At 38.2% G+C, this 21,469-nt stretch overlaps 1 protein-coding gene across 4 annotated transcripts; it reads left to right on the top strand.

Moving 5' to 3' along the window:
- The first annotated feature begins 13,381 nt into the window (after positions 1-13,381).
- Positions 13,382-20,906, top strand: LOC145764955 (uncharacterized). Of its 4 annotated transcripts, XM_082576673.1 has the most exons (5): positions 13,384-14,045; positions 18,009-18,160; positions 18,575-18,647; positions 19,031-19,265; positions 19,673-19,878. In XM_082576673.1, the coding sequence occupies exons 2-5, from the start codon at positions 18,096-18,098 to the stop codon at positions 19,732-19,734; spliced, it is 435 nt and encodes a 144-aa protein (XP_082432799.1). In that variant the 5' UTR covers positions 13,384-14,045; positions 18,009-18,095; the 3' UTR covers positions 19,735-19,878. The 4 variants fall into 4 exon arrangements, with proteins under 4 accessions (XP_082432797.1, XP_082432799.1, XP_082432798.1 ...); XM_082576671.1 differs by lacking the exon at positions 18,009-18,160 and having other exon boundaries at positions 13,382-14,045; XM_082576672.1 differs by lacking the exon at positions 13,384-14,045 and having other exon boundaries at positions 16,500-18,160.
- Positions 20,907-21,469: the final 563 nt, after the last annotated feature.

The following is a 21,469-nucleotide window of genomic DNA, read 5'->3' as shown; positions in this document are numbered from 1 at the left end:
CTGTGTGAACTGGATGACGAATCAATTAAATGGCTGCTCGACACCTGCCCAAACATCTAGACCGCGTCGCTGCCACAGACTGCCCAAAGGTGATAAAAGGCAGAGCCCCTCGACCCTTGAAGTGGCGAAGTAGGTTCAAACGAAGAAGAAGACAATTATTACGCGCATTCTGCTGGAAGCTTCTACGCTATAAAGTACCGGAATGGCCCGTTTCGGTGAGTCCGATTCGGTGAGTCCGATTCGGTTAGTCCGATTCGGTGAGTCCGATCCCTTAACGGGGGATTTTTTCAATTTTTTTTTTAAATTATCGGGTACCATAGCCTAACTATCATTGCCGTTTTAGGGTTAGGGGTTAGGGGTTTGGGTTAGGGGTTAGAAGTTAGTAACTCACCGAATCAGACTCACCGAATCGGACTCACCGAATCGGACTCACCGAATCGGACTCACCGAATAGTAGCAGACCCCTAAAGTACCGTAGTCTTCTCTGCAAAAAACAATATCGGTAGTTGACATCAGGGCTGCCACTCCTAGCGATTTTCCACTAGGAATAGTGGTGTTTGAAATAATCTAGTGGTCTAGTGGTTTTCTTGGAGAATCTAGTTTTTTTTTTTAATTTTGAGAGTGGCAGCATCAACTTTCCTTCTGTTTGTGAAGAAAGGCGTTCTTCCCGGCTATCAGCACAAGGCTGATTACTCACTAGCACAGCGAGCAGCAGTAACGCTTCGCTAACCAGAACGGTGTAGCTTCCACGCTAGCCATAAAGACCTCCAATTTAGTGAGTAATCAGCCTTGTGCTGATAGCCGGGAAGAACGCCTTTCTTCACATAACCCACCCCAGGCACCTGCTGGTTTTGTTGGCTCTTTCTTTCCACAAAGATAAGAGTTAAACTGACTGGTAAAGCGGCGGTCGATTACTCAAGTGGCAAGAATACGGTGCGATACTGATGAGCCCAGCCTCATGGGCGAAACACGTGTCTATCGCTGTCTATTCGATGCTACAATCGGCTGCCAAAATAACTTAAACGTTTCCTTCTGTTGTTAACGGAGAAGATTTAGATGATTTGCAAGAAGAATAGGGAATTTTGCCTCAAGCGTGCAATGCTCTCCATGATAGTGATAATCTTAGCCCACCAGAGTTAAAAATCAATAAAATTTACACCTTTTTTTCAGCTTCCACAAAGAGGTGGGCAGTTCTAAAATCATTTTTGCAACCTCAATCAAAAGTGCCAAAACATTTGTTAGATATACTAGGTAGGATGCACATGCAAAAGCCACGGAAGCTATTTTGGAAAGTTACAGTGCCAGCACCAATGCTCTCAGTCATTTGCACTCCAATGTAAGTGAGAAGGGTGATACCGCAGACTTCATGCTAACAACCTTTTGCAAAAAATGGAAAAATTGGAATTTGTGTTTATGTTGCATTTTTGGTCCAGAGTGCTAGGTCGTTTTCACAGGGTTAGCAAAGCCCTTCAGAAATCTGAATTGTTATTAAGTACTTGTGCCGAATTGTACAGTTCACTTGTAGACTTTCTAAGCGAAATTAGAGATGAGATTGACGAGTTTGATCAGCAAGCAGTTCAGTTCAGTTGTTCTTATTTCTGACCATCATATCAAAACAATACACGTCAGCATAGCAAAGGTCGAGAAAAGGGTAGATGTGACAAAACGCAAACGTTAAAACGTGCTTGAGACCGAAGTAAGTTATTGAGTTGAAAGAAATTTGGCACGGTCGCAACACCTTCAGAAAAATTTAAGATATAAAGGGAAAATAAAAAAAGAAAATGTTACAAAACAAAAACAACAGCTTTATTAGCCCACATACCGTAGCTTTCATGGGCTCTATCCAAGGGGGGGTGAGGGGGGTGATCACCCCCCCACTAATTGGAGTGGGGGGGTGATCAATGCAAAATCACCCCCCCACTCATTTGGCTTTGAAAAAGTTTTGTGATATTTTATTGATTAAATTTTGAAAAAATATATTTTCGCTGTTAGCACATTTTGAATTTTTTATTAATGTGAATATATGCATATATATTTCATTTCAATATGATTTTTTGGTTTGGCAACCCTGAACTACGAGCTAGGCGTTTACACTGTGTTTAACTTAGTTTTCTTGGTAGCCACTTTAACAAGAAAAAATTCTGCCATTGCAAATGACTAGAATGACACCGCCAACCAATCAGAACATGTTATAAGAGGCTACCGTCCAATTGTGACCTTTCTCGCACTTAGCCAGAGAGTTAATCTTTGTTTTGAACTTTATTTGGTAATTACAGAAGAAAAAAGAGCAATAGCAGTTGAGAGAATCGAACCCACTTCAATGAAATGACTACTTTCTAGCCCTAACCCCTAAAAAGCCAACCAGCTGCCAACTTAGTCGGCAGCAGTGGCCGAGTGGTTAGCGCGTTGGGCTCGCAGTCGAGAGCCTGCATGTTCGACTCCACCCCCCGCACTTGCTGTTGCTTCTCTGGGGAAGAAACTTCACTATAAGTAGGCTATAATTGCCTCTACCCAGTGACATAGGCGTAGACAGGGGAGGGGGCGAAAGGGGCCATGGCCCCCCAAAATTTCCAAAGTTTAGATTCCGAAGTTGAACCCTTTGTTGAAAGTATAATATAATTTGTATAAATTTATATCGTTTTCCAAGACATCTCGCAATTATCACCCCCCAGGACTTGTTTTAGACACACAGAAAGACACCAATGAATTTTGCAAATCGTAAATCGCGCAAAGTTTACGCGATTTACGCTTTTAAAGGGATAGTAAAGGAAAAACCTGACTTGGCGATTTTCCACGTCCTTTGTGTTTAACATGCTACCATAAAACAATTTTCAATAACATTTTGCCCCATTGCGGTCTGATCAGCATTCCACGCGTACTTTTTTCAGAGCTTTCAAAACCAGAATGGGCCTGAGCAGCGAAGCGTGCGACTGTACAGTCTACGTAATAAAAGACGAGCAATCAGCTGATCACGTAACAGTTGTTACTGCCGGCGATTTAACTGTAGGCTATGTATGTATGTACATCAAAACATCAGATTTCAACGTCAAAACATCAGATCTGATGTGAAAACATCAAATGTTGTAACGTGGCTTTTGTTATTGCTGTCTTATGTGACGTATTCTCGAGCTGTGTTTGCACTTTTTGGTCATTTTGAAAATAAATGAAACATTGGACTTTGGGCCTTGCCAGCGCCATTGAAAACAAATTTTTTTTAGGTAATTTTCATTGAAATGTATTCTTGAATGTTCAGTTTACGCATTTTAATGCTTAATTCCCGTTTGAAAATTTCATTTAGTATGCCTTTAACTAATCTGTGGAAGCAATTTCAGAATCGCTTACTCTGTTGGGTTTTTGTGTAGCTGAGTTTTTTGTGTTCTCTTATTTTAGCTGCAAGTTTTGCCCGTTCGTGTGTAACAGCTACCTTTAATAAGTTAATAGCTGTTTATCTGCTAATAAATTTCATACAAATATTACCCTGAAAGTGTTTCCAGAAAGCGCTATAATCCATTATTTGAGTGTAATTTTGCAAAAATTTCCTGGGAGAGCATGCCCCCGGACCCCCCTAGAATACGCGTGCCTTCGGCACGCTCTAACCCTCCACCACCTTTATTGCTTCCCTTGCTTAACCCACCAGGATACGCCACTGCACATCACGTGACGATGCCTTAAATCAAACACTTTGTCGTTCTCTTCAATTCATCAAATATTTGCCCCCCCCCCCCAATTTTTTTTCTGGCTACGCCACTGCCCAGTGATCGATTTCAAGTAATGGGTAGTACCAAATTCAAGTCATAAGTAGAGTAGACAACCGGAAACAGACATTGCCGTCGGCTGCAGCGTGGGTCAGAAGGCGTACACCGATGTACACAGAAAAGTACAAAGAAATCCTACCACGGGCAAAGCCATTTCAAGCGCAACGCACCATAGGCTTTGCACGACTCACAAAATAGATCGGCTATAACTTGACGACATGAAAACAATGACAAAAACAAACTAGCAAAAACAACATCATCATCTTGCGGAAATTCAATTATACCCAGGGAAGCTATGTTTTGAAGATATCAAGCGTGCTTTGATAAAAGTTGCGTTGATAAAGCGATAATTTTATACCCCAGTCAGTTAAACTCGTCACCTCCACACTGATCCAACGTTTGCAAACGTTGAATTAATGCAAAAACGACAGGCATCGCCAGCTGGGATGTAGTAGTGGCATGTTACAGTAATACCTGTATGATAAAATTGGGTTACCGTATGTTTTACACGTTAAACCATTACAAAAAAATCCAATTTGGCATGTTAGAAAAATACTGTAGATAAACAATCAGACAATAGCATGACGATCCAGTCCAAGATATTGATATAAAACAACTGGTTGGAGCACATGGTCACCGCTTCACCGAAAGATGGCGATTGGTCGAAGAGGATGGAAAAACTTCTGCAGACTCTGTAGAGCTTCTGTGGACAAAAAAGCACAAGAACAAGAAGGCCAGTAGGAGTACTTACAACCTTACTATTTTGCTAATAAATCTACACACACTGGTCTATCATTGCTGGGCAAAAAATATATATATATATATTAAACTTAGTAAGTTTGGTGCATGTAATACTTAGATGGGATTATTTCAAGGAAGATTTAGCTTGTTCAATTTTGATTTAAAGCCTTTTACAGTTTTGCATTCATTTCTTATAGTAGGGGGAAGCTTGTTCCAAACTGTTGGCCCCAATTGATTGTTTGCAAGTGTTAATTCTGCAATATATCGGAATATAAGGAGAATTACTTCTTGTTGTTAGGCTACTTGATTGTTTACACATAATTATATCATTGAATGTTGTGGGAAGTAGCTTTTTTGAATATTTAAACATGAAAGTTGCAATCTCTGTATTTTTCATGTGGTTGATTGATTTTAAATTATTGAGTTCCATTACACCTTTTATGCTTTTACTGCGGTCAATGTCAAACACAATACGAAGAAAGTTATTGCATGTACGTTGCAGCTTTTGCAATGTAGTTTTGTTTTCATGACACCATGTTGAGATACAATATAATATCTGACTCTCAACTAGAGAATGGTAAATGGAGAGAAGTGCTTGTTTGTTTAGGAAAGGCTTAATTTTTTTTTGTCACGCAGAGTGTTGATCTTATTTTTTGAAGCAAGATTTCCATATGAGATTTTTTATGACACATGCTCGTTTACAATTATTCCCAGAAACTTTATTGAGGCAACTTGTTCTATGTTGTTTTTTCTAATATTTAAGGGTGGGTTGCATGATAGTGTCTTGCTTCCTTGACTTGAAAATAATATATGTTTGGTTTTGGTGACATTTAGAGACAATCGATTTGTTGATAGCCATTGATCTATGCATACAAGCTCTTGATTTGCCATATCATATACAGTAGAAACGGTTTTATTTTTATATATAATGGTGGTGTCATCTGCAAACATAATTGCAGTTCCGTGTTGAAGGCAGTTAGGAAAGTCATTTACATAAATCAGGAATAGAAGAGGGCCTACGATAGACCCTTGTGGGACACCCAAGGATATGTTGTTAACATTAGAAGATAGTGTAGTGTATTGAAATGTGATTATTATGTTATGCTTATGACCGGTTACCAGATTATCTTTTGGCAACCCTGGCAAGTATCCCGGAAGTACATTCTGTTGTCAGTAATTAATCAAAGTAGAAGTGCATGTTATTTCTGTATATAATACACCAGTAAACAGACAGAATATGACATTTGGCGACGAGGAAAATATTTAAATCTGTAGCCTATTAGTTCAAGAGGTCCAAGCAGACAGTGAATTGTTCTTATCGTGTTGTCCAAACTACTAGTGAGCATCATGAATGGAGCTGCAGTTACCTGTGAGGTGTCAGCTGTATTACCCTTTGATGTCAGTGGTGATGCACAAAGCCAGGGACAACGTTGGAAGCGATGGAAACGGGCATTTTCATTGTATATCACTGGAAAAGGTGTCACCAGTGATGAGCAAAAACAGGCTCTGCTTCTGCATACTGCTGGTTTGGATGTGCAAGAAATTTATTTTTCTTTGGTTCCAGACAATGAAGGTAAAACTCTTCAAGAGACTTTAACATTGTTGGATGATCATTTTCTTCCTAAGGCTAATGTACCTTTTGAACGCCATGTTTTTAGGCAATTGATGCAAAAACATGATGAGCCGGTGAACAAATTTGTTTGCAGACTGCGACAACAGGCAGCTATGTGTGAATTTGGTGATTCATTGGATACCCAACTTCGTGATCAAGTAATTGATAAATGTCATTCCAATCAATTACGACGAAAGTTTTTGGAAAAAGGAGATGTGCAGTTAAATGATATATTAGCTATTGCTAGAGCACATGAAGCAGTTAATTCACAGGTTAAGATGATGGAAAGAAAATCATTAGAACCAAGCATGCAGCATGAAGTAAATTCAGTTCCTATACAAAGAAAGAGTAACATTAAGTCAAAACAGGAAAAAGACACACAAGAGTGTTTTGCATGTGGATTATTTGGTCATTTCAAACTTGACAGGCAGTGCCCTGCAAGAGGGAAGAAGTGCCACAAATGTGGAAATCTGGGACATTTTCAAAAGAAATGCAGATCAAAAGTAAGGAATACAACACAGTTTTATCAACAAAGAAATGCAAAATCTAAAACCTTTTTAAAATCTAATGCCAATCAAATAGATAATTCAGGATTGGGTGAAAATGAATTTGGAGCATCAATTAATGTCTTTTCAACGAAAAGTTCAACACATGGGCTGTGCAGTGTAAGTTTAAACATTGGTGGTGTGTCGGTGGGAGACATGTTAGTTGATTCCGGTGCATCATGCAACATTGTGAACAAGCAAACTTGGGAATGGCTGAAGACATGTAATATTAATGCAACCATTGCAAGGCCTATACTAGACTTGACCAAAAAGACTGCAAAGTTTCAATGGCATAAAGCACACCAAGATGCATTTTTGAAATTAAAAGCAGCGATCACAAAGGCTGATACATTGGCATATTACCGGAATGACTGTGAGACAAGAATTGTGACAGATGCATCTCCAGTTGGTCTAGGTGCTGTGTTGACTCAGTTACAAGATGGAGTGTGGAGAGTCATTTCTTATGCATCTCGAAGTTTGTCAGATGTGGAAAAGAAGTACAGCCAAACGGAAAAAGAAGCTCTAGGGTTGGTTTGGTCTTGTGAAAGATTCAATTTGTATGTATTTGGAAGACATTTTGAACTTGAAACAGATCATATGCCCCTGCAATACATTTACACGAAGAAATCAAGACCATCAGCAAGAATAGAACGCTGGGTATTGCGTTTACAATCGTTTGATTTTAGTGTTATCTATCGTCCAGGGAAAACTAACATTGCTGATGCATTGTCAAGGCTAAATAAAGAGCCCTATGAAGAAAGCAGAGATTTAAAAGAACCTTATGATTATGTGAGATCTATTGTTCTTCAAAGTATGCCAGTCGCTTTATCTACAGAAGAACTTGAACAAGAATCAGCTGCTGATCCACAATTGTTAGAAATTAGGGACTATATTCATTCAGGAAATTGGTCCAAGTGTACAGACACAAGCTTTTTGCATGTAAAAAATGAACTGTGTACATATGGAAACTTGTTGCTCAGAGGGACAAGACTCGTTATACCTGCTACATTGCGTGAAAAAGTGCTCAATTTGGCACACGAGGGTCACCAAGGCATTGTCAAGACAGCACAAAGGTGTGGTGGCCAAAGATCGATGCTGATGCAGAAAAGATGTGTAAACTTTGTCACGGATGTCAAGTCACCAGCGACTTTTGCAGACCAGAACCAATTGCTCGGGTATTGCCACCAAGCGGGTCTTGGCAAGATTGTGCGGCAGATATTCTTGGTCCATTACCAAGTGGTGAGAACATTTTAGTAGTGGTAGATTACTTTAGTCGTTTTTACGAAATTGCAATCTTGAAATCAATCACAAGCGAAAAATTGATTCAAGCGATTCTGCCCATGTTTTCAAGGTTTGGAGTACCTTACTCATTGCGAACTGATAATGGTCCACAATTTGTATCGAATGATTTTGAGAATTTTCTTGAAGAATATGGAGTAATACACCGCAAAACAACACCATTATGGCCTCAAGCAAACGGTGAGGTGGAACGATAAAATCGAACATTGTTAAAGGCAATCAAAGTTGCTCAAGTTGAAAAGAAAGATTGGCGGTATGACATCAACAAATTTCTAATGGCATATCGTTCAACTCCGCAACTTTCTACAGGTTCTACTCCTTATTATATGATGTTTCGCAGAGAAATGAAGTCTAAATTACCTGAACTGTGCCGAGAACCTCAGATCTTTGATGAAGGGATTCGAGACAGAGACTGGAAGGGTAAAATAGACGGTAAACTATATACTGACTTTAAGCGACGTGCTGTCGACTCAGATATTCGGGTTGGAGATGAAGTTTTGGTTAAAAGTCAAAAATCAAATAAACTTTCTGCAAATTTTGATAGCGCTACCCAACGGGTAGTTAGGAAGGAAAGGGGGGAAGTGACAGTACAAAACAATGAAGGGGTTCAATTGACACGAAATTCGTCGTTTTTTAAGAAATTGAACACCAGTGATGAAAATGTAAACTCACCTCCTGCGGACATGACCTTGAACGCTGATTTGAATGAGTCCTCAATACCTGTACGTACTCGTCCGACACGTAATGTCAGTAAACCTGCTCGCTTTAACGATTATGTAACTTGAAGTGACTAGAATGCAGACTTGTATGCCTATGATTCCTTTTGTTCTTTCGTTATAAAGACTAGCTCTGGAACGCATGTCTATTTGTTTAAACGTCATGTCAATTGAGTGGTAATCTATTTAATTGTTCGCCACTACAATTTCAAGATCAAAGTGTGAAAAGTAGAAGCAAACGTATTAGGCTAATCATGATCTTTGGAGTATGGCTATATTGCTTTTGACAGTAAATGTTGGTACTTAAAGTTAATCTGTGTATACCATAGATTGCATGAATGATGCTTACGTAAACGAAATCTAATGATGATGCGTCGTTTGGTTCAAGTGCTCATGGTTTTCATCACCTGTTATGATCATTTAATGTAAAATAGGTTTTTATCGAAAGAAGTAATGCCTTTGAAAACTACGTTTTAAACCGAGAAGGAAGGGATGTAGTGTATTGAAATGTGATTATTATGTTATGCTTATGACCGGTTACCAGATTATCTTTTGGCAACCCTGGCAAGTATCCCGGAAGTACATTCTGTTGTCAGTAATTAATCAAAGTAGAAGTGCATGTTATTTCTGTATATAATACACCAGTAAACAGACAGAATATGACAGATAGTGTGCCATTGAAAACCACTCTTTGTTTTCTTTTACTCAGGTAACTCATGAACCAGTCATAGGCCACGCCTCTTATTCCGAAATGATATAATTTAGCTAGCAATATTTTATGGTCAATGGTGTCAAATGCTTTAGATAAATCAAGAAAGATTCCTAATGCAAGATGGTTGTCATTGAGTATACTGGTGATACTTTCTATTAGCATTGAAGCAGCATGGCTTGTGGAATGATTTTTTCTGAAACCAAATTGATTGTTATAGAAAAAATTATATCTAATTAAAAACGAGTATAATCTGTTGTACGGTACGTGATTCTTTTTAATATCTTTGAAAAAACAGGTAGTAGGCTGACTGGTCTGTAGTTGTTTGAATCTTTGCAGCTACCCTTTTTAAAGATAGGTTAAAGATAGATAAGCAAAAGCAACCTTGCCGAATATTAACTACAGAGCTGACACTAGGAGATAAAGAAATGTACCTGACGCTTTAAGTGAACTCTCTTCAAAGGAAAAGTTTAAAATAAATTCCTTTATCCGTATGCTCGACGCACTTGAAACCAACTTAAGTAGAAGAGCTAATGTGTACAGTGACATTGCAGAAATGTTCCTTTTTCTTGCTAATCTGAAAGCAACTAAGGTAGAAATTGTACGAGGCGTAGAACTTTTAAAGGAAGCGTATCCGGAAGATGTTGACCCGAAACCTACTGATGAACTTCTACATTTTCATTTGTACGTGAGACAAACACAAAACCAAGGGCTTACTGGCACAGAAGATCAATCTATTTCCTTGTCTCATGGAGACCTTTACGAAATTATGTGCAAGGAAAAAATTAACACTGCCTTTCCTAATGTGGAAGCAATATTAAGACTGTTTCTAAGCTTAATGGTCACTAACTGCTCAGGAGAGAGATCTTTCTCAAGGCTCAGAAGCATCAAAACTAAACTGTTACGGACAATTTTCACCAAATCAAACGTCATATAAAAACCGTTATGGTCTACTTAACCTAACTGGCATCTTACGTCATGGAAATTGCTAGAAAATGTCCAAATATTGCATCATCGTTCGTAAGACCTGATGAACAAGACCTGTCTTTCATTATTGCGTCACAGTTACTGTTTACGTGAGTTTGAGATATCGCAAATTATTCTAGTCATTCGTAAAATGGTTGCTTGAAAGTTGGAGGCATATTTAACTGTTTGCTTAGTGCTTATCAGCTAGACGAAAATTCCGTCTTTTATCTAAGTAGTTTGTATTGTAGTGATAAGTTTTTAGTGGTGTATCGCGTTGCACCCCATTTTCGACAGCTTTGAGGCTAATTTTACAGAAATACAATTTTGAATAGACGGTTTCAAAAGAGTGTTTTTTCGGTCATTACATACAGACGAACGGATCCGCATATCTTATGTTACAATTTTTCCACGAAGAGATTATGGTTTACCGCTGTGACCATAAAAAATAAAAGACGTGGCTTGTTAGTTGGTAGACCAAAAAGCACTTAGAAGCAAAATAATGAAAGACGATTCTCTGGCTAGTGTTTGTAATAATAAAAGACGTTGTTGTCAGTTGGAACTTAGAAAGCACAAAATAAAAGACGAGTTCTTGTTAGTTGGTAGGCCAAGAAGCACTTAAAGCAAAGAAATAAGAAAAGAAGATCTTGTTGGTTGGTAATCTACAGAAGCAAAAGAAAATTAAAGACTTTTCTTCTCAGTTGGTACTGAAGAACTTCAACCAAAAAAATTAAAGAAAAAACAACATTGACATTCATTTGAAGAAAAAAGATTAAAGACAATCGATCTGTGCTTGAAGATTCAAGTGAACGAATCCAAGCAAGTTTTGTGGAACTTTAGGACTTCATATACCCGTACAACTACGGTATTGTGCATTTAAATTCTTTTTGTATTTTTACGGTCTTTGGAGTTAAGTTTTTTATAACTTAATTTTGTGTGTTTGTGTAACTTAATTTTTTAATTGTTAAATTTAGCCCCAACATTTAATATGTCTACACTCGGTGGCGACAGGGACTCGGCCGCCGTCGACTCGACTGAGTTTAAGCCTGATGATGTTCTTTGCGGTCGGGCAGGCCATTCTGGGGAGAGACCCAGTAACGATGAGGCTGAGGCGATGAGGCTAAGTCAGTTCGAGAGGCCCGGCATCTTAGAATGGATATTTTGACTCAAATCGGGGAACTTTCTGTAACCCTAGGTTCTTTGAGTGATAAGCAGGAACTGTTAATTTGTCAATCTAACTTATCTACTTTAGAAGAGGAATAACGGCATTTCCATGCACTTTTGAGTAAAATTTTTAACTCTGCAATTCTGGCAGAACTTCGTGATAGGGTAGATCCCGAATTTAACTCGTTAAAAAATAACTTCGAACAAAAAGTAAGTGAGTTTTCAGATAGGTTGGATGCTGACATACATCCTGAGGATAGCGTCTCAAATGTAAGCACTATCCCCATAAACATTGGCTCGTGAAAAACACGTGAAATTCTGGGGGAACTCGTGTAATACTGGGGTACGTTTTTTTTACACCTCTTTAACACGTGATTAACACGAGTTTTTTTACACATGTCATCAATTGCAATAATGCTTTATATCATATTTGAAGTAAGTTTTTCAACTCTAGGATATTAATTGATACGTTTTATGTTAATATCTTTGAAAAATTTCTGCAGTTGCATATTCACCTGTTTCTGCGTACTCACGTGTTTTTAACGTGTTATACACGTGTTTTTTACACGCCAGTACCAAGTTTGTTTCATCTTGTTTTTTTCGTTTAAAATAATTTTTCAACTCTAGTAGGCTATTTGATACGTATTATGTTAATATCTTTAAAAAATTTCTCCAATTGCATACTCATTTTTTTCTGCATACTCACGTGTTTTTAACGTGTTATACACGTGTTTTTTACACGCCAGTACCAAGTTTGTTTCATCTTGTTTTTCTCGTTTAAAATAATTTTTCTACTCTAGTAGGCTATTTGATACGTTTTATGTTAATACTTTTAAAAAATTTCTCCAATTGCGTATCCATTTTTTTCTGCATACTCACGTGTTTTTAACGTGTTATACACGTGTTTTTTACACGCCAGTACCAAGTTTGTTTCATCTTGTTTTTCTCGTTTAAAATAATTTTTCAACTCTAGTAGGCTTTTTGATACGTTTTATGTTAATATGCTTAAAAAAATTCTCCAATTGCGTATTCATTTTTTTCTGCATACTCACGTGTTTTTAACGTGTTATACACGTGTTTTTTACACGCCAGTAGCAAGTTCGTTTCATCTTCTTTTTCTTGTTTAAAGTAATTTTTAATCTCTAGTAGGCTATTTCCTATTTGATGCGTTTTATGTTAATATCTTTAAAAAATCTCTGCAGTTGCATATTCACTTTTTTTTGTATACTCACGTGTTTTTAACGTGTTATACACGTGTTTTTACACGCCAGTAGCAAGTTTGTTTTATCTTGTTTTTCTCGTTTAAAGTAATATTTCAACTCTAGTAGGCTATTTGATGTGTTTTATGTTAATATCTTTAAAAAAATTCGGCAGTTGCATATTCACTTTTTTTGCATACTCACGTGTTTTTATCGTGTTATACACGTGTTTTTTACACGCCAGAAGCAGGTTTGTTTCATGTTGTTTTTCTTGTTTAAAGTAATTTTTCAACTCTAGTAGGGTATTTGATGCGTTTTATGTTAATATCTTTAAAAAATCTCTGCAGTTGCATATTTACTTTTTTTCTGTACACTCACGTGTTTTTAACGCGTTATACAAGTGTTTTTTTCACGCTAGTAGCAAGTTTGTTTCATCTTGTTTCTCTCGTTTGAAATAATTTTTCAACTCTAGTAGGCTATTTGTTGTGTTTTATGTTAATATCTTTACAATAGGAATTGTGCAACTCAGGAATACAGTATTATGTAATTTTCATTAAAACCGAATTTCTCCCCTTTATTTTTCGTAAACCTTATATCGCGGTTACCAGCGGTCACCTGATTAAATATCCCCGTGAGTCTGTGACATAAAAAAATGGCACAGAATTTCACTAAGTATTTGCTTATCAGCTTAGGAGAGGACTTTTTGAGTGCCTGTTAAGTAGGCTACAAGGTTTGTGTTAATTAATCTTCCATTTATATTTAGAAATCATTAACTGATTTAAATCTACCGAAAAGCGCCTGAAGATAAAAGGTTCAATCTTTCTTTTTACCAAAAGATTGTGCACGAATTGCGGTGAACATACCGAAATGGTGCAGTGCTGTTCAGAAAGGTAGCGAAAAGCTGTGCCTGTTTTTGGTCATCTATCGAAGTATGGTACCTACCTACAGGCTACAGGGCTTGCTGTAGAGTGTAGACAGTGCATTTATTTCTATTGTACGAATAGTTTTACTCGATTGGCCTATCATTTAATGTGCAGTCTTCAGAAACAACACTGATTGAAAATGCTTTACTGTCTATGTTAAGTACGGTAAGTCCAGTCTATTTTGTGCTTCTGTAGATTAAAAATATGAAGACTATGACTGAGAGCATTTGCAGTCGTAGACTTTATATCATGAGGTGAAGTTGATCTTGTCCTAGAGAAATGGATATTTCATGATAATGATGTTTTGGAATGTTATTGGCCTGAGCTTCCCGGTTACAAGGTTCGCCAGTTATGCCTACAAAATTCAGATGTCAATCCAAATTGGAAAAAGTATCATGTACGAATTATGTACAAAACAGGTAAACATTAATATTAATTTATACTCCCCATTAAGTTATAATACATACGGCACCTAAATAAAAGTTGGAAACAATCAGAGGTAGGGTTTTGCCAGTAGAGTACCCAATGGCCGGCTATATTATACATATACATATATATAATTATGGTGACTTAAGAGTTGGAATTCACTGGCCTTATGATTCTCTCTTATTAATTTACATTGCCAAGTGTCAAGGTTGTTTTATTCAACAATCAACATGTATATTAGGGTGGCTCTTATTTGGCAAAAAATGAAAAAAATATGAATTTTGTGTGGGACACCCTTTTAAAAGGTGAGGTTGTCAGAAAAAATAACTCCTGCAAAAAATTTTTGAATTTGAAATTGATTTAGAGGTGGCCCTCCCCCCCTAAAGTTTTGCGCCCTCCTCCAAAATACCAAATCTGCATATCTCAAAAACTGCTTGAGCTAGAGATACGGTTTTTGTGTCAAAAGATGCAGAAAGCATGATTTCCTATCTGCTTTCTGAACAGTGATTGCGTCTATCTTGAGTAGAAAAGCAGTTATTTAGAAAAAACCTGTTTTCGGTATTCTAGCACAAAACAGTGCTAAACAAGTATTGTGGCCCAAGCTATTCAATAAACAAAGTTCATAAACTAACCTGTAAAACTGGTAAAGCAATAAACGAAATAAGTATTCCTAAACTTTTATGCATTCATGCATAGCTAAAATGCCCGTTTTTTATCATATTCCTTGGAGAAATTCCTGAGCGTGGAATCCGCTTTCAAGCTTCAGGTGCTATGCATCGCACTTGTTGGATGGCGAAGGCGATTTATGCAAAAAGCTTGGTCTGCATTTATGGTATCTGTCCGAAGAAATGGTTGGTCTAGCCTTGTTTGACTCTCGATTGTCTGTGGAAAGTAAAAAGCTAATGGTGGCAACCATGTTAGATGAAACAGGAGAACGTCCACCAAGGAGACCAAGCATCAAAGTAGATGCGTTTTTTAGCAATAAGGGTCTAGATCAGTATTGCACCTCTAATTCAAAATGGCTTCTTCAGCTGTTGGTGTTGGGTGAAAATGAAGCAATAATTATACTTTCAAAGGATCCTGCTCATTGGACTGAAGATGGTGCATTTATTCAAGCTTTACACATGGCGAAGGGACTTTCAGTAGTCAATGACAGAGCAGAGAGAGGAGTTGCTCAAAGTCTAATCCAGGATTTTAACAAAATCTTAACTGAAGATGAGTACCAACTTCAGTTTCTTTTGCAAGTTGTTACTGAACACAGGAAACTGTTTCCAAATTCCAACAAGAACAATATTGTCTATTCTTCTTCGTTTAAACTTTAAACCTTCTTTGTTACTCCAGGGGTCAAGGGCTCTGTCTTTTACCACTCTTGGGCAGTGGCGATGCTGTTTAGATGCTTGAGCAGGTGTTGAGCAGCAATCCTTTGATTCGTCCATTGATTCGTCATCCAGTTCAAGCAGACCACGCACACCATTTGGTGCAGTTACAGATGGTGTGGTCTGTGGTTTGTTCCTCTTTGCCACACTCACAGATTGCGGATGGAGCCATCCCCCATTTGTGCATGTTGAAGCGGAATAGTCTGACTCCAGTAGGCTAGCCCAGTACGCAGGCGGTTGAGCCGCACCCAGGCCTTCCTTGGCAAATTATCCATTCCGGTTGGATGGGGGCTGGTGTCGGAGATACAACTTTAGAGTCTTGAGGAGTTCTTCTTTCACTCTGAGCTCCATTTGCTGTCCTCCCAGGTAGCCGCGCTGATGGATTGGTCTTCAGCGGTTTTCATCAGGAGTTGTGCGTCACATACAAATGGGTGTCTCGATTTCAGTTGCCGAGGATGCTCGATTGCTCGCTCACAGATTCGTAGAGATTTGAGTGGAGCAAGTGGTTGGGGTTCGTAGTGCGGCGAGAAAGAGACAGGATGGCTTCTTCGCGACGAAACTCAGCTGGTTGGTTGCCTGCAAGGACAGGGAAATTGTCCGATGGTGTAGGTCGCAGACATCCTGTCACGATACGCAAGGCAATATGTAAAATATTGTCAATAATATCGCTTCTTCCAGTATGATACTGACCAGAATTACATTTTGAAATGAATATCGTTACCAGTGTTCCCTCTAAGGTGCAAAAATTAAGACAAAAAAAAAAGAAATTTTGTAGACGGTTGCGTGGTCACAAAAAAGGTTGTAAAATCAAGATTTGGTCAAATGCGTTTTTTCTAAATAACTGCTTTTCTACTCAAGATAGATGCATTCAATGTTCAGAAAGCAGATAGAAAACCATGTTTTCTGCATCTTTTAACACAATAACTGTATCTCTAGCTCAAGTGGTTTTCGAGTTATGCAGATTTGGTATTTCGAGGGAGGGCACAGAACTTTAGGGGGGGAGGGCCACCTCTAAATCAACTTCAAATTAAAAAAAAATTTGCAAGAGTTATTTTTTCTGACAACCTCACCATTTGAAAGGGTGTCCCAAGCAAAATTCAAAAACTCAATTTTAAGAGCCACCCTAATGTATATGTATATAATATGTTTTCCAATATATGGAGTTTTGTGCAACAAAATTTATGTTTGCTCTGTTGTTTCTGTTGCAGCACAGCTGCTTGTCTTAATTAGCTGTCAATTTTTTGGTATGTAATTTCCATTTAACCGCTTTAGCAGGTTGTTATTATTCCATATGCAATATGCATGAGATCTTATTCTTCAGTGTATCGTTTTTACTAAGCTTGATCACTGTTATGGGAAGATGACATGTTAACATTTTGCAACACATAATTTGGCTAAAGCACTGATAAAGTTACAACATGCTGAAAATACTTCGAGACCAGCATGTGCCTCAGTTGGAGCGCGATACATTGGACAGTCCAGAATAACATAGTCGTCAGTTTGTTTTTGTGTGCGACACTTGTAGGTGTAGAGTGAGCCAAGCATATCACTAAATATATTTTGTTTAAGCAAGGGAAGCAATAAGGCTGTCGGGAGGTTAGAGCGTGCCAAAAGCACGCATATTTTAGGGGAGTCCGGGGCCATGCTCCCCCGTAAAAAATTTGCAAAATTACACTCAAATTATGGATTATAGCGCTTTCTGGAAACACTTTCAGGGTAATAATTGTATATATGAAATTTATATGCAGATAAACAGCTATTAACTTATTAAAGGTAGCTGTTACACACGAATGGGCAAAAACTGCGGCTAAAATTAGAGAACACAAAAAACTCAGCTACACAAAAACCCAACAGAGTAAGCGATTCTGAAATTGCTTCCACAGATTAGTTTAAAGAAGCGTAAATCGCGTAAACTTTGCGCAATTTACAATTTGCAAAATTTATTGGTGTCTTTCTGTGTGTCTAAAACAAATCCTGGGGGTGTTAATAGCCAGATGTCTTGGAAAACGATTTAAATTTATACAAATTATATTATATTTTCAACAAAGGGTTCAACTTCGGAATCCAAACTTTGAAAATTTGAGGGGGGCATGGCCCCTTTTGCCCCCCTGGCTACGTTTATGCAGTAATGATGACAAACGAAAGAAACGCCCCAGTACAGTGCCGGTCTTAGGGTATTTCGGGCCCTGTGCGGAATATGCTTTGCGGGCCCCAATGACAATGATCCAATTCAGTAGCGTAGCTAGGTATTTTGAAAGGGGAGGAGGGGTGGTTTGACGGTCGGCGGGCGAAGCCTGGCAGCGTAATTGCCGAAGGCGACACCCAGCGGCGGGGGATCTGGGAGTCCTCCCCCAGAAAACTTTGAAAAATTACGTTGAATTTGGGGCATTCTTTGAGCATGTTCAACAAAAATTTGGGTATGAATATTACTGTAAAAAGGTGTGTAATTTCCATTTAACCGCTTTAGCAGATTGTTATTATTCCATATGCAATATGCATGAGATCTTATTCTCCAGTGTATTGTTTTTCCTAATCTTGATCACTGTTATCGGAAGATGACCTGTTAATATTTTGCAACAGATGATTTGGCCAAAGCACTAATAAAGTTACAACATGCTGAAAATACTTCTGATTTGGCTTCAACAGCAGCTAGTGAAGAAGAAGTAAATGACAGTAAACAACCTAAATCGAAAAGAAGAAAGCGGCATAACAATGCATTCATTTTCCCTGATGTTTGTTCAGTTCATTTTGATTTTAACTGCTCAAAACTAATTTTACCCTTTCTTAACTTAATTATAATACATGGGTGCATGCCAGTACTTCGCATTATAGTAACTTATTGCATTGAAGTCACAGTTACACTAACGTGGCAGTTGTACATAACGTTTTTGTAACATTGTTGTATAAATTGTATCTAATGTAAGTACATTTTGGCTTGTTACATTGTACCTGACAACACCGTGATGCAAATATAAGCTAATCCTTTAAGATACCTTACACCCATGCATTTCTACGTTTATATAGATGATTGGTTGTATATATGCAAAATATGTTGATGTTGACGAGATATCAGTAGGTAATGTACCAATAAGCAAGGGCAAGCATGACATCTAGCTGAAGTAACTGTTTTCAAATTATAAATGCAGGAATTGCCGGTTGCCTATGAGGATTGCATATACAGATGAAAGCGACTCACCGGAGTCAGAAGATATCATTACTGTAAGTAAACAAATACTTTAATCACTTATTAATTATGATAATCCCAAAATTTGACGATTTTTAGGTGTTGTTTTTAGGGAAATTGAGCGGTTTCTAAAAGTGGTATGATTTTAAAAAAATATTGCAATCTCATTTTTAAGGTTAATAGCACGGATTAAGGTGTTCAATCAGAACTTTTCGAACGTTGCCTAAATATGCTGTCATCATCCAGGATTTTGAGACCAGCATGTGCCCCAGTTAGAACGCGATAGATTGGACAGTCCTGAATAACATAGTTGTCAGTTTGTTTTCGTGTGCGACACTTGAGGGTGTAGAGGGAGCCAAGCATATCACTAAATATATTTTGTTAATGTTCGCTCTGACGGTCACTAAATCTTCCATAGGTTTCTACTCCTGTACGAGCAGCTGAGGTTGCTACAACCTTGCAGCAACTGCCACAAGTTCCGGAATTTCCACAATCTTCCTCTGTGAGGGCACCACAGCAATCAAGTCCAGAGCGCGAACAATCAATCCTTGATTTTCACTTGGATGACAATCAGTTGAATGTTGCAATCGACACTACGCCTGAAGTGACCAAGAACATATCTTGTGACGAATTTGTTGCGCTGCAAAGTGAAGGTTTGCACCTGGTTAAATTAAAATTTTGAAACTTGTTCGAATAACTTCGCTCAACAATTGCTCAGCTGCATCGGTGTGATGATATAGTTTTAGCTATAATTCTTCACTTCGTTTATTTATGTTTACTCTCTTTTTTATCCTTCGTAACTCCCATCTTTACTCACAAGCATCGCATTTTGAAAATTCAGCTTCTCGAATTTTGGAAGATCTGCTGAGTCTCTCACGTGAGCGCCCCTACAAGAGCATTGTTCTTAATTGGCAGTATTATTTACCACTCGCTTTTCTTGTTTGGCAGCTGCTTAAATCACAACTGCCCTAGCCTGGGAGCTATTCTTTTTGTATTGTCAAAGCAAAGCACCTTTGCTAACACCAAATCATGTTAAAGCAACTATTTATTTTTCACACAGTTCGACGAATTCGAATTGCTCAACTGGAAATTATGGGAATTTTAAATTCTGTCAACGAATAATTGGATATAATAATGACAAACGAAAGAAGCGCCCCAGCTCAACAAATAGAGGAACCCCCTTCGGACATTCCATCTTTTCCCATCAACAGCCTGGAGGATTTTGATCAGCTTGAACACAACCTGGGAAACAGCACTGTTCAAAATAAACTGGTAATTTTTTTTTACTGTTAACATGGCTGTGGAATCGGTATCACAACTCCGACTCTCCTCATAGAATAGACATACAAGAAATACTGGTTATTTTCACCCTCTTTAAAACAGTTTTGCAATGTCGTACTGCTGCAAATTTCTTGAAAGTTTCAACCAGCATTGATTGCAGCAAAACAACAAAATATACATTTCCCAAAGTTTTTGACACTCTGACAATGGATAATTTTAAAATTCCTCGCAATGTAGAGCATTCCTCAATTTTATATAGGGGTAGGAGTCAGTGCAATTTTTAAAACTCCGACTCCTTTGGCTAAACTATAAACATTGTTACGGCTCTGACTCCACGGCCCTGACTGTTAACAATGAAATTTAACAGCTTGCAGTATGAGTGCGCTCTACGTTTATTCTATGGAATATAACCGTGAAGTCTAAGTTTTATATGATAAATGTTGTTTTGCAGATTTCTTATTTGAGTCGGTATTTTTGGACGGACTACAAAAAGAGCGTAAAGCAACTTCTTTCTGGAGTATTTACGGATAAGCTTATGACGAAGTTTAATTGGATGGGTCAACGCGGTTCCAAGTGCCCAATTAAAGATTGCAAACTTATTTTTGTAATTTATGGTATGTAGCCTAAACTTTAGATTTTGCACGTATACCCTGCTTAATGAACGTAGCCTATGTTGCAATCTATTTTTAATATATTTGATCCGTGAAGAATTCTGTATATCTATTGCTAGCCTATTGATTGCTTTTGTGACTAAGCACTAACTCTTTTTTGCTTACAGCATCAGTTCGAACATACAGTTACACAAAAGACACAACCATGGGCGATGTTAAAGCTGTTGTGCAAGAATTCCTCAAATCAGCTGAAAAGAGAATAAGAAGACAATCAGTTGCAAGGACATCTTCATCCAGCACGGTTCGCCCAACTGATGATGTGTGAAACAGCTGTACTGTCTTCAGTTATATCTGTGTTTTTTGGCATGTGTGATTTTGGTACCAAATAAATTGCCATATTAAACACGGGTTTGATGTGCAAAACACGGGTTTAGAAGTCGTGTAAAACACGGGTTAGAAGTCGTGTAAAAACACGGGTTGCGTTTGTGCAAACACCCGTGTAAAACACGGGTTTAGAAGTCGTGTAAAACACGGGTTAGATGCCGTGTAAAACACGGGTTAGAAGTCGTGTAAAACACGGGTTTAGAAGTCGTGAAAAACACTGGTTTAGAAGTCGTGTAAAACACGGGTTAGATGCCGTGTAAAACACGGGTTTAGAAGTCGTGTAAAACACGGGTTAAATGCCGTGTAAAACACGGGTTTAGAAGTCGTGAAAAACACGGGTTGCGTTTGTGCAAACACCCGTGTAATACACGGGTGCACATCACGGGTTTTACACGAGAAACTGGGGTAAAAAAACACGTATCTTTCTCGTGTTTTTCACGAGCCAATGTTTATGGGGATAGGATGTCTGAGAGCTCGTCACGGATAGTTGCACAAATTAACCTGCAGCTAAGACGAGAGGAGCTCCAGATACAAGCTGAGGCCGAAGCGAGAGCTGCTGAGGCCGCTGCGAGAGCTGAGGC

This window comes from Aplidium turbinatum, chromosome 2, assembly GCF_918807975.1.
Source record: "Aplidium turbinatum chromosome 2, kaAplTurb1.1, whole genome shotgun sequence".
Lineage (NCBI taxonomy): Eukaryota > Metazoa > Chordata > Ascidiacea > Aplousobranchia > Polyclinidae > Aplidium > Aplidium turbinatum.
Note: the sequence above shows the minus strand (reverse complement) of the source record. Positions and strands in the feature narration are given on the sequence as shown.